Below are 16,753 nucleotides of genomic sequence, written 5' to 3' on the forward strand. Positions count from 1 at the left end.
AAAATCAATAATTATATTAATGAACTTTTCCGAATGATTGTGATATATTTTGAATATGTACAAAATTGTCAAGCAATTTTATACATAAATTTAAATGTTTTACCAATTGAGTCATTTCCTCTCTTGGGAAAATGATAAAGTGTTAGTGTAAATTACATGGGACCTTTTCTTCAGTGTATACTTATCAAATTTAATGATTTACTAAAATAAAAATTAACTAAATCTTGTTACACTAATTTAAAATATATTGTGCTAAAAAATATATAATTATATATAAAAGTCCAACAACAAAATAAATAAGCCAAGTAATAATAGCTTCTGAATTATCATGAGTTGGTTCATTGGTCTAAATGAGTCAAGGTAAATTAAAAGAATTTAGAAGGAATGAGTTCAAATTCTAGTGTCATGCGTTTACCCGGATGCTGATATGAAAATAGTTATTTTTTTATAAAATATATTTATTTTTCTCCGGTGGACCAAAATGATAAATTTGTTAGGTTGTTATGAAATTATATTATAAAGAAAAAGAAAGTGTACTATTTCGCCTCCATTACATATTCTTGAGAAAAATGAAGTGTACTATTTGACCCTAAATACCCATAGTAGTTATTAAGGCACTAGTAACTCCTAAAGGCACTAATATATATATGAATATATATTTGAATTTTTTTTAGTATATGGTCCACCAACTTAAAGATTGGGAGTAGATGTAATTTAGTTATGCTCATCGTATCAACTACCTTTTATAGTTGTTTGTTTGGGTTTATAAAATAATAATTGACTTGCGCATTAACATAACATTGGATATTATCAAACACATAATTATAAGTTAAATTATTATTATTATTAGTGTTCAAATTCCTATTGGAGACATTGTTTTTTACCGTATGTATGTATAGGAAGTCAAAAATGTAATTGACTCCTATCTTTAGTTAAAATAAATATCAACAAAATTATTGATGTATATTTTACCTCGGAATACGTTAAAATGTTCCCATCCACGTAATCATTTTGATCCTTGTTTTTTTTCAATTGAAGTCCTAATTTTTAAAAAATAAAAAAATAAAATCGACCGTTAAATAACTCCACCAAAACATCCATGCTTTAGTTTGAATCATATCAATTTCACACCAAATATATGTTTCATTTAACGCGCACGTGAATACTTTTTCAACGATTTTTCAAATGAAAACTAATCAAAAGGTAAAAATTACAACACTCTTTAAAGTTTAAGATGGAATTTGTAATACTTATGTGAGTTTATGGTCAACCATCATAGGTGGCTCAAGATGTTAAAAACTACAATATAATAAGATCAAACGGTTGTCTCATACGGAATAATAAAATTTAAAAAAAAAAATTTTTTATTCGTTGACAGATTGATTATCAATCAATTTGACAATAACGAAAAAATGACTATTAATCCATGCTCCTCTCACTAAAGTACATGTCCACGCACACATCTATCTATTACTCGCATCTCTGTCTGTTAAAATATGACAATTCGAATAAAAAATCTACCTAAAAGGGTTTGTAGGAAATTAAATCGACAACATATGTTGGACATTTTATTTCTCTGAAATTGTAGTTCAATTGGATCCAAATCTACCTGTCAAGACGGAAGCTGCGGGTTCGAGCACCATCAGTCCTAATGGATCCAAATCTAGTGAAATTAGTCCAAGTGAGTTGAGATTAAAAAATATATATTTCATTTTCTTGTTGATAAGAAAAATTTTGGTGGAGAGACGCGACAGTTAAGACGTTTGCCGTTGTTAGTTAATGAGGGCGGCCCGCCAATTTTGAATGCGGCGGTAGGTAGTTGCGCCACTTATCTTCTTTCAATTTTCAAACATTTATTATTTTTTTTCCTTCTTTCGTTAATGAGAGAATTTAACTCAACTTTTTTTTTCTGGCAGGGAGGGGAGGAAGATGGAGAATTGTATTTCGAAACACATGTCGAGATGTCATTTGATATATCTGTACATGTCGATAAATTTTTATTTTGAATATCGTGTACATGGAGATGAGAGAAGATTGAGTGGTCTTTTGTTCGAGGACAGAATTGTTAGGAATGTCGTCGAAGTCTTACATCGGCTAGATAATTAAATAGAAAATTATTATGCTATGTAAGTTTTTTTTAGTGAAACAAAAAACGAAGTTATGATGGCATGTAGACAAATATATTACATTATTATTGTGGAGTGTGGAGAGGTTCGTTTCGTTGCTCAAACATGTAATAATTGTTAATATGAATATAACTCAATATTACTTCCACATCTTATTAAAAAAATAAAATGAGAATGATTTTGCTAAATTATAATACAAGATAACCTTTTTTTAGTACAAACAAATTAAATGTGAGGATGTGAGGATTTGAACATTTGATCTTAAAGGAAAAAACTATATTGGTGTTTTTTATTTTATTTTTATCGAGAAATCTAGATAGTTTACACAACTATTTATGTTTCTTGATTTTTAGAAACGTTCCTAAAATTGTATAAAATTTTTTAAAACAACAAAATCAAGTCTATCATTTCATTTCTTTTTCTAAAACATAAATAAAAATATTATTTTATCATTCTTCACTTATAAAGAAGAAAAAATAATCACCAAATTCAATTATACTTTCTTTTATTAAAAAATAGAAAATAATAAACAAGAAACTGAAATATTATTTAAAGATTCTTTATGTATTTCCTGCCAAAAATGCGTCCCCTGACAATTTTTTTTTCCCCCCAAACTTTTTACTGTTCACAACTGTCATGGAAGACCACTTTTCTACTAGTGTAATATTGTCATTCCTTAATCATGTAACTGAATTTAAATCTTTTAAGTCATCTTTTTTTCCTTAAGAAACGAACAACTTTTTAGGGCGAAAACAACGTATTAAATCCAACCAATCTAAAAGAGATTGATTTTATTTGATTGGTTGCCCTTTTGGGTAGGTTGAATTTAAAGGCTAAAAGTGTTCAATGTTCCATTACAAAGAAATGGAACTTGATGCGGAATGAAACTTTAAACTAATAAGTTATATCTAAGGAAAAGTATATCACAAAAAACTCATAAAACAAAGGTCAATTACCTAATAGAACATATTTAACTTTATTAGCTTACTTCTCTATAATCGGGGTACCTACCCTCAACCCATGGCTCGAACTTAATTAGGAGATCAACAAAGATTTTTAGTGTTTAGCTCACTTGAAAATTCGAGTATGAAACTTCTAAATATGTGATAGACTCCATATCCTTACCAACAGCAATACGGCCGTCCTTAGACTGAGCCCCTAACTATATGAGCAATCACATACCAAATTAGCCCATTTTTGGTTTAAAATTAAATTTTAGTAGCTGTAATATATTTTAATAGTAATAACTTATTGAAAATAAGGAGGTTGGTTAATTTTTCAATTGGATAAAAATTTGACAATAAATTAATACTTGAAACGATGACATTTGGCTCGCAAGTTGGATTTGTATAGTATAATTTAATATTATCTTTTGTTATATACTAAATGTGTGTGATAGTGTGTATGTGCATTTGACTATTTTTAATTTAATTTTGAACCATATTTAAGTATTGATCGGTTAACATTCATTTCTTATTGAATGTCATAGAAAAAAATAATAACTGTGTCGTTTTTTCAATGATGGTCACACCACCAAAATAGTGTTATTTAATTTCTATACTTTTTAGTTAGGTTCTAACTTAAATACTAAAAAGTTATTGGTCCAATTTTATTTAGGAAGAAAATGACTCCATGCATTTTTAAAGTATATTACATTCATGATGCCATAATAATAATAATAATAATAATAATAATAATAATAATAATAATAATAATAATAGAAGAGTAATTCGGTTCACTATTGATAAAAAAATTAAAAAAGAAAATAAAAAAAAGAGTAATTTGGCTCACTTTTTAAATAATTGCAAAATTCAACAAACTAAATTGGTTCAGAATTAAATTTCTTGTCTGCTGTTTTATATTTCAAATTCTTCAATAACTGTGACAAAAATATTGTTTTATAGTAATTTTGAATATTTTTCTATGGATAATGATTTTTAAAATTTTAGAGAATACAAAGCAAGAAATTATTGCTAAAAGTATTTATCCTTTCGAGAACAAATAAAAACTAATAACTATCAAATATATTTCTATATATGTCTTTTTTAAATAGAAATAAAAAAATTGAACATTAAAAAGAAAAGGAAAAAAACAATAAATAAAGTGGTTTATTTTTTATTTTTTTTATTTTGTCAATTATAACATTTTGTTTTTAAAATGTGGTTTGCAAAATCTAAAATTTGTGCCTTCTATTAAATTTCAACCTAACTTTAATATTATTGGTACATAGTTATTCCACAGGTGTCCCATGTACATGTTCTGTTAATTATTATTATTATTATTATTTTAGAAAACATATTTTGTTAAAATTAACTCAAAGTCGTAAATAATACATCATGTTGAAATATTCCCAATCATATTTATTTTGATATACTGTGAAATATATAGAAAAGATTATTCAATATAAATACAAAAACAATAAGATTTATAAGTCACCCCTTTATTAATTGAAATAAATTTTATAAAATTTTTAATTTTCATAATGTTTTCCCTGAATATTTATCTATATCAATATTTGCATCAACAAAACTTTAAGATTTTTGTCAAGAGCTTAGCTGAGTGGTAATTGGCAGCTGTCTCTGATAAGAGTCACGAATTCAAATCCCTCTAAATATCCATTGATGATGGAACAAATTGTGTTAATGCTCATTTTTCAAAAAAAAAAGAAAGAAAAAAAGATATATATACAGCATACTCATTTGTTCACGCTATAGCTTTTCTCAATAAGTAATTTTTTAATACTGCTCGACTCCAATTCATTCTTAAATATTGTAACATTAATCATTCTATAAATTTCCTCAAAACAATAGAAATTAAATCAATAATTTCATTAACATTTCGATAAAAACTATAATTTTGGCGTTACATGAATTCGACTCTAATTCTCAGTAGACAAGACATTTATTACTACAGTCGAAAACGAGGGTCCGACGCAAGTGCCACATGTCAAAGTCCGACTCGCGGCAGGTTGTGACTTGTCATAATGCAAAGGAAGAGACATAAAAGTCCAAAATAATTAAGAGCCCTAACCAACCCATCCCCAGCCACTCCTCCAACCGCCACCCCCCTCTCCTCCGGCATAAATACGCCCTCTCCCTCTTCCACTCTCTCCGCCACCGTCTCTCTCTCTCTCAAATTTGTCTCTTCCATTCTCTCCGGCGACAATGTCGAGCCGCGTGACGCCGATCACGAAGCTGACGGCGGTGTCGAGCAATCCGAGCGGGTCGGGTCGGGTGTACCCGCTGACGGCGGCGGATCACGCGATGGGGACGCACAGCGGCGCCGTGGTGTTCTACTACGGCGAGAATCCGTTCGGGTCGTTCATATTGGACCCGATGAGGGAGTCGCTGTCGGAGGTCCTGACGCTGTACCCGACGGTGACGGGTCGGATGAGCCGGTCGCCGGAGGGGAACTGGGCGGTGAGGGAAAACGACGCCGGCGTGCGGGTCACGATGACGAAGGTGGGGGCCACCCTCGACGAATGGCTGAGATCTGCCGACGCGGCCGAGGAAGCAGATCTGGCGGCGCTCGAGGACATGCCGGAGGATCCCTATATATGGTCGCATTTCCGTATTCAGGTAATAAAAATAAAATAAAAAACTTTTTTTTTTATTTTTTTAATTTCGATTTAAATTCTATTCTGGTTACTAAATCTTTAAAATCTAAATATTACACTCAACAATTTTTTAGGATATTGTGTTAAAAAGGAATTTTTGTTGTGTATAGAATGTTTGCAAAATGGTCCTTTTTTAAAGAAAGAATAAAGATCTCAACCAATGTTCTAAATAAATAAATAAATATATATAAATTAAGATGAATTAAAGTTAAAATTACAGAATTTAAAATAACAAAAATCAAAAGTTGAATGTGTGTGGCCGAAATGAGATTTAAGCTTGATTTTTACTTTTAAAATACTTTTTAGATTTTTAATTTAGTCTATAAATTTGATTAATTCAATTTAACAAATGGGGTTTAATTTAGTTTTTTTTTGTTTATTTTTTGTATTTTTTTTCTAAATATATGGGTCATTGGAAGTTGCACTCAAAAGTAAATTTATGTTTTTGAAAATTTTTCCTTTCTTGACAAAAAAAACTTTTTCCTTTTTAAGTTATTTATTGATGTATAAAATTTATTGGTGCAATTACAATAACTTCTAACACTTGTTTTGAATCGACAACAACTTCCAATACTAGTTGTGGGAAGGAACATAAAGAGAAATAAAAAGAAACAAAAATAACTTCTCACATAGTTTTTACTTATTAGAACTAAAAATAATAGAAATATCCAAATAGCTACCTATTTATTATTATTTTAATAAAAATCATAATGTCTCTTTAATTGTCTTCTATTTAAAAAAAAATTAGTAAAACATACTTTTAAAATTTATGAAGTTGTTTGTTTTGTTTAAAGGGTCATTTTCTATTTCTTAAGTAAAGATTCAATATAGAAATGTTTGGATAATTACCTTTTAGAAGTTATTTTTGCTCCCTTTTTGAATCACTAGTCTTTCTTTCTTTTCTTTTTTTGTGTTTTTTTAAACAATATTAGATTACAAAACTTACCCGTTATAACCTTGTAATATTTAACTATACAGGTGCTTTGACCATTTGGATTATACTCAAAAGTTGAAAGTAATGTCTAACTATTTAAACTATATTTTATCTAACTTTATTTTTCACAAACCCCATTACATATATACAAAAATTACAATTTAACACGAAATTTATTTTAGAGTAAAAATTTAATTCAATTAAATAAAACACTCATGATATAAAAAATTTAAAAATAATATCAAGGCAAGTGTACTTTATGAATCTTTATGTACATTTTCCAAAATAAATAAATGAAATAAAAATAGAAAAATCTCACTTGTGCCTTAGGTCCACAATAACTCAACTAGGACGGATATGGTTGAGTATACCCTACATGTTATGGTGCTTTATATATTTATTGAACTTTAGATCCTTTTGTTATTGTTATTATTCAAATTAATGTATATACATCGACATTTTTTTTAAGAATATGAGATAGGATTTGAATCTATAACCTTTTGTTACGTACTATTTTATCCTTACAACTTCTTTTACCAATATAAGTATAATTTTGACGATTAGAAATCTATTCTTTCTAATTATGACTTATGGGTTGTCAGATTTCGAATCCTTACCACCAAATTAAGGAGGTAATGTTTAAATTAAAAAAAAATTTAGCTTTAAATAGTTAATTTATATAATTTTTGTCATGTTAATCTAAATTCTACCAAAAAAGAAAAGAAACTATCCACACCATATAGATAAAAAATTTGAATTTTTGTCTCTTACTGAAATTGGGAAATGGCATGGATAATACTTAATAGATTTAAAATATATTATTTAATTCAATTTAAAACTCAGTTGACTTTATCGACCCAATTCTCAATACTTTTGTTATTCAATTTAAAACAAAGTTATTAAGTAGGAATTTGATTGAATTTTTTGAAACATTGTCAGATGACATTAAAACTTATATTGAGACTAAAAGCTTTAGAGATTGGTACAGATAAATGCATTTGAAGGAGGAGGTGTGGCCATTGGAGTGAGCTTCACTCACCTGAATGCAGACCCAACTTCTGCAACTCTCCTCTTGAAAGCATGGGCAGATACTCACCGAGGAGAAGGCGTTTTGCCACCGCTACTCACCCGCCCAACCTTCCCGTCCTCCGGGGACGACAAAGAAGTCCCTACAAAATCAACTAGTTGTTACTATGACAACAAGTCCAAAGCCACCCCTTGTCATGTCAAAATGGCCTCAGTTACCTTCAAATTCTCCAACTCAACCATAAGCCAATGCTTATCAGAAATAGAAGGCCACTGTCCTGATGCCACCCCATTTGATTTGCTTGCTGCACTCTTCTGGAAGCGGGTCCTGCACATAAAGGGTCTGAAAAACGATCAAAATTGTTCACTCTCAATCTGCACTGACTTCAGGAAGTTGTTCGAATCTCCACTTTCACAAAGGTACTACTTTGGCAATGCTCTACACTTCTCACAACTTTCAATAAAACCCGAAGAAATGGAGCGATACGAGTTGGGACACGTCGCGGGTTTACTACACTGCCATGTGCAGAGGCTCGCCGAGGAGGAGGGGCAGATTTGGTCCACTATGGACTGGCTCGAGTCACGAAAGGAAAAGGGCGGGAAGTACGCACCGCCTTTCCAGATGTATGGCCCAGAGTTAACCTGCGTCAGCATGGAACACATGGTGAACGGAAACGAGCCGTGGATGTATGCAACAAAGTTTGTGAGGGATGCAAAACCAGTTCATGTGTCCTGTAATGTTGGGAATGCTGAAGGAGAGGGATTGATGATGGTCATGCCTTCAAATGAAGGAGGGCAAGCAAGGAATGTGATGGTGATGCTGCCAGAGAGGGAGATGGCTGAGCTTTGTGAGGATGAAGCCATATTGAGCTTGAACCCAACAATGCTCCTTGGTGGAAGCCAGGCTTAACAACCTACTTATGCTACTTGCTTTTCTTGTACTTTATAAAGTAGATTAATATTTATCTTTGTCTAAATTCGTATTTATGTACCTCGGTTCGGTTCTTAAACAACTTAGTTCGCGTTATGGGTCAAGAGCTGGAATGTATTGAAATTAATGAGATATTTAGGATAGAGGTTTTTCATTAATGATGCAAATACATGATCAGTGTTCGTAATTGTCAACAACATCATTCGTAGAACTCTTCATACATTTATCAAAAATGATTGCAAAATAAGTTGTAGTCTTTCTATTGTCCAAAGCTTATAAAATTGGGCACAAGGTATATGCAAACCTTTGTATGTCTTAGGTTGAGATGTCGTTCACTTTTGGAGGTGTGTTAGCATATTTCCATGTTGCATGAGTCATGCTATGATAAGTTCTATCTCCAGCTACCTCACTTGCAGGTACGGCCTCCAAAATTTCGTTTAGGTCGTCTTTGGTTAGCTTCACCGTCAAGGAACCGATGTTCTGATCCAAATTCTTTATCTTGGTTGTGCCTATTGACGAAGAAATGAACAAAGCAATGAAATCGTATGATGTTTTAGCGTCTTGGAATATATAAATGCAGCAGGTAGAAGATAGATCAAATGTAAAAGGTTTATGAAAAAGTCTTCATCTTTGTTCTCACATGAACTCAACTTTGATGGTTGTGTCTATTTTACCCATAAACGTAAGAAGTTTTAATTATGTCCATGAACTTTGAGTAGTGATTCTATGTAATTTATGTTGTTACCATGGTTAACTAAATGATGATGTGACATGCTTATTAGACAAATATGATTCGATTTGGAATAATGTGTCACATAGATGGCCTAAGGAAATAGCCAGCTCGACAAATAAAGTGGCATGAGCAATAACACTTTTAAACAGGATATCAAATCCATTGTAAACTATACTGCTCTATTTTGCCAAGCTATCAGCTTTCTTCTATCATTGGTCTACTATGTCATGCTAAATCAGCCAACATTGTCCAAAACACATGCCATTTAATGCGTTCACAACATGGACTACCAAGTGCCATAATTCAAAATTACATTAGAACTTTTTAAATTTTAAAGTCTAAATAAGGTATAACCATCAAAGTTCAGAGGGTAAATTTATAATGAACAAGTGCGAGAGGAAGGGTCACCTGGGATAGGAACAACATCATCTCCTTGCTGGAGAACCCATGCAAGAGAAAGCTGAGCAGGAGAGCATTGGTGCTTTTCAGCAAGCTTCTCTATTCGTGTGTAAATGTGCTTGTTCTTGTCCAAGTTTTCTTCGACGAACCGGGGATGCGTGGCCTAAGAAAAGAAGAAATTAGGCACGAGTTTCACGACATATCTTTACAATGAAACCAACAAGAATCAACATATCTCTCAAAAGCCAAATTTGAACTGCTTTTTTAAACAACAAACAACAACTCTATCAGGCAGGACATGTCAGTTTCCCTACGTAGAAAAGCAAAGAAGAGAGGTGATATTAAATAACTTTTCTTTTCTTGGGGCAGATTTTCTCACCTTAGACTAAACTTACCAAACAGCTGCTTGACCTAACTATATTTTATTGTTAAGAAAATTCATAGGTTATTAAATCTTGAGTAGGTGGTCGCGATAGTTTGAACCCATTTTCTCTAAGCTCTTTATCTTTTTGTTGGCTCTCAGCCCCTCATTGACCATTGGGGCAACCCATGATGGATAATTAGACTTGTTTTAGAATTTAAATTGGGATCATTATCATTTCTCACAAAAGGCAAATTTTATTTAAAGAAAAAAGTAGATAATAGAACATCGAAATGGTTGAGTGCAGTACACACTGGGTATGTGTTCTTGAGCATTAACATGGACGAGCTTGATTACATTTCCTTTCCTTTGAAGAAACTCATTAGCAATATATTTATATTCTCTTGAAACTTCCTACTGACTTCTCAACAAGTACTAGCATTTGATATTTACTTCAGATTGATCTTACTATTGTCTTGAAGAAGTTTCATCCAAAGCATATTAACTTAACTGAAAAAGGAGAGAGAAAAAATAGATACCAAGAAGCTACCAGCAGGCAAACTTTCCACAACTGCTTTACCAGCAAAAAAGCCTCGACCAAGAGGGCTGTAAGGAACTATACCTATGCCTAGTTCTCTGCAAAAAGGACAAGAAGTCTGTTAGGAACTTGAACTTCAATTGAAGAATTACGTCCTATAAACTAACCAATACGGTAAGGTCATGATTGATTCTCTCTCCTGAACTATGTAGTTAATTATATATATTCTTTTTAGCAACTCAATAGAAAGTCTAAGCAAACTTATTGCAACTATATTAACGACTAGGGAGAAAATCACTGGTCCTAACTACCAATGCCAATACGGTTGAAATATAGTATGCGTTGAGCACGTAGCATGACCCCGGTTCTACTTAACTAAGCTCCATGCCTATACAAAGAGGAAGTCAATTCCACCAACTCGTTGCTAGTTTCAATCTTATAAACAATAGAGGTCAGGAGATTTCAGGTTAAAATATTAAATCATACCTACAAAGAGGAATAATCTCCTCCTCGATGTCACGTGTCCAGAGGGACCACTCCATCTGTAGAGCGGTAACCGGATGAACAGCATGCGCCCTCTTTATCGTGTCTGGACTGGCCTCAGATAAACCTATATATTTGATCTTTCCCTCTTGCACTAGTTTTTTCAGTTCACTCATCTACAAGTGAAGAACATAGTATTTGTTACCACTAATACAAGAAGGAACAAAAAAATTAGTATAATGACAACAGAGTGGGGAAATGAGTAAGGGTTATTTACAGTTTCTTCTATAGGTGTAGCGGTATCGATACGATGTTGATAATACAGGTCGATGTAGTCTATGTCAAGGCGTTTCAGGCTAGCCTCACAACATGACCGCACATACTCTGGGGTTCCATTCACTGTCATAGAACTTCCAATCCTTGTAATTCCAAACTTTGTGGCAATCTGAACTTTTTCTCTTGGTAACTGTTTCACGGCCTGGAAGGGGAAAAGTAGTGAAAACAATGTAAAGACAGGTAGATGAGAAGTACTTCTAGAGGCACTTCACTACAGGAGAATTCAAAATAAAATTAACTTTGAAGAAAGACCAGTTTATTATGTGCTTATATTGGGTGAAAAATCATACTCAAACTCAAAATAAAATCTGCATTCTGCTTTCTATGCTTCAAAAGCAGAGGTGAGTACCTTTCCGACCAGAATTTCATTTGAATGGGGTCCATATATGTCGGATGTATCAAAAAAAGTAACTCCTCTATTGAAAGCTTCCTTTATTATTGAGATTCCATCTTCATCAGATAGAGAATAATTGTAGACTCCAGTCAAGCCCATACATCCAAATCCCAATTTTGAGACCTGAAGATTACCCAAACATGAGATTATAAATTGGGAAAGCTCTGTGCCTAAGCTTATAAAATTTATTTCTCTTTAACTCTTGATTCCTATAATCAAAAGAGAGCCTCAAATCAAATCTTTTCTAGCTTTTCGTTATAGGACTCTCCGACCATGTTTCGTCATTATGGATGAATATTTCTATGTACTCTAGCACATAATGGAATTACTAAGTATGCATATGTCTAAAACCATATTAATCAAACGCCTACTGATACATAGAGAAGTGTGGCAGGAGGGAACTTGCAATGGAGAAAATAGTCTAAACTCTAAAGCTTACTATGGGAGAAAAATATGAATGAGAACATGCTGTTTACTAAAAGTTGTTTGTAGAAATAATTTTCTGATTTTCAAAACAAAAGTTCAGTTAAATCAAGTTTCCAAATCTTGTTTCTCCCGCTAGAAGTTAGTTTTTGTCTGAGAACCGAATCCAGTTTCAAGAATAAGAAGGGTGGGGGATTTAGAAGAGGCATATGCATTTTACCTCAAGTCCCTGACTTCCAAGAGGCACCCTGGGAATCTGAACTCTCTGCCCCTCAGCCATTGCTCTCCCTCTCAATCTTATGAGCAGAAAATCAGTGGATCCCTTTAGTAGTCTGTTGAACCAATCCTAAAATATATATATAAACACAAAGAACCAAGAGAGGCTTCTTGGAGAATAGTAGCAGTGGAAACATCACGGGGGAAATGGAAAAATGACATTCATCATCGCTTACATCACAAGTCTTTCACTTCAAACTTATAAAATATTTGTTTCTTGTGGACTTTTTCATCATTGATTACGTATTTCCCCTTCTTTTCCTCCAATTTAGGATTCCATTTCGATATTTTCGACTATTCCTTACATCACTTAATACCTAATCCATAACCAAATCTACATAAAAACAGACAATTTCCTCGAAGTTTTCGTCAATACAACTCTATATAATAAATCCTTCAAAATTTCCAATAAATTATCCCGTAGTGAACCTACCAAGAGAGTTGACCCAATCTGAAAGGAAAAAAGATTCAATTACTGAACTCTGTCAACGATTTTCAAGACCCCAATAAGCAAACAGCAAGCAATTGATAAGATTAACAAACTTTAGACACTTGTTGCACTAGAACTGGAATTCAGCCCAAGGATTTAGGAGGAGGAATTGTGAAGGAAATTGTTTCGACCAATCAAAAACAGTTTTTTCTCCGAGAAAAAATCTGAAATGGAAATGGGGAAATTGATATGAGGGTTTACCTGGTGGTGGTGGCCTTGTTTGTTTTCCCAATTTCCTCTCGACACTTGATTACTCATCCATTTTCGAAACCTGTCAGCTTTCCCCATAATAACAACAATGGATGATTAAAAAGGGGTTTTGCAATTTGCAAAGACTTTCTTTTTCTTTTTCCCTTTCTTTGCTATAGTTAAACTAGTGTGATTAAGACATTGAAACAATAATTAAAGTCTTATCCAATGAACTTTGCTCTGATTAATAACTTTTGTAGTTTGGTTAGCTGTTTGGCTGCTAGAAACCTTCCCTTTAAAGTTTAATATACACGTGAGTTTATGATGACTTTCGGAAGGGTGAAAATGTTTTTCAGCCTGTTAAAAATATTTTTCAAAATTTACTACCCTGGATTAGCTTAATGCCATCAAAGCACGTGAAAAAAAATAGAAGAACTTTGGGAGAACAGATTCAAACCCGTGTACAAGATTTGAAAACCAAGTGTGGTAGGGAGGATGATTGTTTTGAAAGACTACTCAAGGCATGTATACTCTCCCAACACTCACATCTAACAAAAAAAAAAAAAGTAAAAGAAATTTGTTTCATCAAAAGTGATCCAAAACTCACGTTTTAGATATTTGTCGGCTTGATTTGACTAGATCAATTTACTAGAGTATTTTTCTAGGAGAAGTGTGTGTTTTTTTTAAACGAAAATTAAATGCATCAAGAAGGCTTCTCGAACAAGCATTTGATTGTCAAATATAACCCTAATACATGATTATTGAAATTTTAACTTGTTCCTTCCAACCGCTTGTAGTTTTCGGAGTACCCCAGATAATAATCATGATAGTTATGTGCATTTAAACCACAACTATGAGTTAAAATACTATTTTAGTCCGTGTATTATCGAATTTAATTCATTTTAGTTTCTATATTCTCAAAATATCTATTTAAGTCTCTATGATTTAAATTTTTGTTTATTCTAATCCATATGTTTCTAGAAGATGACTACTTTTTGTCCACATTTTCAAAATCTCTTAACAATTTATATCCAATGAAAATCTTTTAATGTAAATTTATGGCTATTATTTACTTTGGTAGTCGTCACCTGTTATCAACTGACACGTGTAGGAAAAAACAAAAAGGTCCATTGGTGGTGGTCCAGCCATTTGTTTATTCGCTGTTTCGTTCGCCGTACTCAGCCAAAGGGAAAAGGGATCCCATGGCTTAACCGAAGGGCTGTGTCTCCATCACAACGCGACAAAGGTCAGCCATCGGCCCCATTTTTTTTCTTTTTCATTTTAATAATCTATGAATCACAAAAGAAGCTGCATTTTGTAATTTGTTCATCTGCTGCGGCCCCATCAATCAGTCTTGAATCCACCCTCTTGCCTTTTCCTGATCAAATTTCTGTGCTTTCTGATTATCAAACCTGTTTGTTTCCCGAGAAAATGTGACGGATAGGAGCTATTAACACACGCCCATTAATTTCATTTCCATTCAATGTGATAAAATGTGTGCACAGTTCTTGAACCCACCATTTTCTGGGAAATTTTGTCACAAGGGCAATGGTTCTGAAAGCTAGGTTTGAGGGAAGTGGTATTGGCGCCGAGTTTGTGCCCTGAATTTTGTGGGTTTGTGAAATTTAGATCACCTTTGTTACCCTAGTATATGGACAATAATCTATGCTTGGATTCTTTATGTCATTTTTTGTAAGTTCTCTGTAAAAGATTAAATTTATTCTAATCCGTTAGGTATGGGGTTTGTTAACTCTTTACGGAGTTGCATAATCTAGACTACACCAATCTAGGTTTATGAAACCTTTATCTATAGTACATATACAAGTTACACAAGTTACATGAATATTCATAAACTCGGACTTCTCAATCTAAGCGTGGTTTGTGAGCAACCTCGATATCCCATAATTGTGTAGCTAAATGGACTTACTTAAAAGCTATTGGGAATGCGAAAAGATGATATGTTCAATGTTAGGAATTCACAAGTGGGAGATCTAAGTGAGAGGAAAACTATTGCAAGAGGTGAAGAGGAGCTTAAATGGACTTGTTTTTTATCATCTTTTATGTAGGGTTCTCTTCTTCGTAGAAGTCTTGAGTTTTGTGTTACGAAATTCTCCCATATGGGTCGAGTTTTACAGACTTCTGTAATTATCCTTTAGGTTTTATTCCCGTTGTTTGGCTATAATTTAGGTTTTTTGCTCGGCCACTTTTGCGGTGGGCTCTTCTGTATTCTTTTATTTCTGTTCACATTTCTTAAAATATCAATTGAGGAAGTATAATAAGTATGAGGAGATCAAAGTTGAGTAGGTTTTAAGTAGCTAGAAGAATACTTGAAATGAAAGCTTTTGAGTGATGCAATAAATTTCGAATCTAGTCAATTTAGGTGATATTTTTGTCTATATTATTCCATGTCGAAGTTTTCTCTAGAAAATGCTATGTAACTTTGCAGAACATATCAAAGAAACAAAATCCTTAGTAACATTAATTTTCATGACAAAGGCATCAAGCCCAATCTTATGCATCTTAAGCTTTCATCATTCAGTTTTGGTAATTTCTTTACCATATCTATGTTGGTAAGTTTTACTTTATTGCATTCGGATTCGGAAGGATTCTGATGGTTATTGATCGTTATTATCTCAACGTCTTGTTCCTTAGCAATTTTGCTTTTAGTTTTCTATTTTTTAAGGAAAAAAAGGTTGTCTAGCAAGTAGCAATTGTCAACCTGTTCATGAATGAGTTAGTAAAGGCACTCCTTTTTCTTCTCATGAATGGGAAATGATCTAATATCAATTCTCCAATTTGAGGGGTAACACGTATAAGTGATTGTTTGACTCTTCCTCGATCTATAAATACAACTTTTGGGTAGAAAAGCTCGATATGGTATCCTTCTAAATTATAGCTTCCCAGAGGGTCTCTTCCTGTTTTGTTTATGACTTTTGGAGATTTGAGAATGGTTATTCTTTTTTTCCTTTTCTCATAACTCAATATTTAGGCCACTAGTTCCTTGATGCGAATCATTTATTTACAGTATTCACTGCCAATATTCGACTATGATTGTTGATGATGGTAAATGATTCTCTCTTTTAATGCAACAATTGTGAAGGTGGGGATTGAACCTTGCAGAAAGTAATCGTGCCTTGTCCACTGAGCTATATTCGGTAGAAAGTAAATGATTCTCTTTGATACTTGAGGTAACTTTTCAATTTCTGAACGAAAAGTTCTCGCATCTTTTATGATGTTGACTGTACTATATCAATGTGGTTGAAAAAGAAAAATTGTCCAAGTGCAAATGGATTACATAGAACTTGATTTCTCTTCCCCTGCTAAGATATTCCTGTCTCTCTAGGGGGTTTTTCTTTTGGCTGAAGCTAAGGAAAGATGAGAGCATTCTCTTAGGAATCAGGAATAAAACAAAAGCTGCACTCTAACAAAAGATCTCGAGGTATGTTCTTACTTTTCTGGTTCCTCGAATTAAGATTATGCTGCTATTAGATTCGATCA

At 32.9% G+C, this 16,753-nt stretch overlaps 2 protein-coding genes across 7 annotated transcripts; one reads left to right on the top strand and one right to left on the bottom strand.

Moving 5' to 3' along the window:
* The first annotated feature begins 5,191 nt into the window (after positions 1-5,191).
* LOC111013030 (acetyl transferase 1-like) lies at positions 5,192-8,830 on the top strand. The gene is made up of 2 exons (XM_022287352.2): positions 5,192-5,704; positions 7,665-8,830. Exons 1-2 carry the CDS (start codon positions 5,291-5,293, stop codon positions 8,610-8,612), a joined length of 1,362 nt encoding a protein of 453 aa, XP_022143044.1. The 5' UTR covers positions 5,192-5,290; the 3' UTR covers positions 8,613-8,830.
* On the bottom strand, positions 8,751-13,415 carry LOC111013031 (putative aldo-keto reductase 1). 6 transcript variants are annotated; one of them, XM_022287358.2, is made up of 9 exons: positions 13,268-13,355; positions 13,010-13,027; positions 12,521-12,596; positions 11,833-12,000; positions 11,425-11,625; positions 11,151-11,323; positions 10,666-10,762; positions 9,775-9,928; positions 8,751-9,142 (listed from the first exon to the last, which is right to left on the bottom strand). In XM_022287358.2, the coding sequence occupies exons 3-9, from the start codon at positions 12,578-12,580 to the stop codon at positions 8,949-8,951; spliced, it is 1,047 nt and encodes a 348-aa protein (XP_022143050.1). In that variant the 5' UTR covers positions 12,581-12,596; positions 13,010-13,027; positions 13,268-13,355; the 3' UTR covers positions 8,751-8,948. The 6 variants fall into 6 exon arrangements, with proteins under 6 accessions (XP_022143050.1, XP_022143049.1, XP_022143047.1 ...); XM_022287357.2 differs by lacking the exon at positions 13,010-13,027 and having other exon boundaries at positions 13,268-13,413; XM_022287355.2 differs by lacking the exon at positions 13,010-13,027 and having other exon boundaries at positions 12,521-12,646; positions 13,268-13,413.
* Positions 13,416-16,753: the final 3,338 nt, after the last annotated feature.

This window comes from Momordica charantia, assembly GCF_013281855.1.
Source record: "Momordica charantia cultivar OHB3-1 chromosome 8 unlocalized genomic scaffold, Mcharantia_2.0 BLBB01000008.1, whole genome shotgun sequence".
Classification (NCBI taxonomy): Eukaryota; Viridiplantae; Streptophyta; class Magnoliopsida; order Cucurbitales; family Cucurbitaceae; genus Momordica; species Momordica charantia.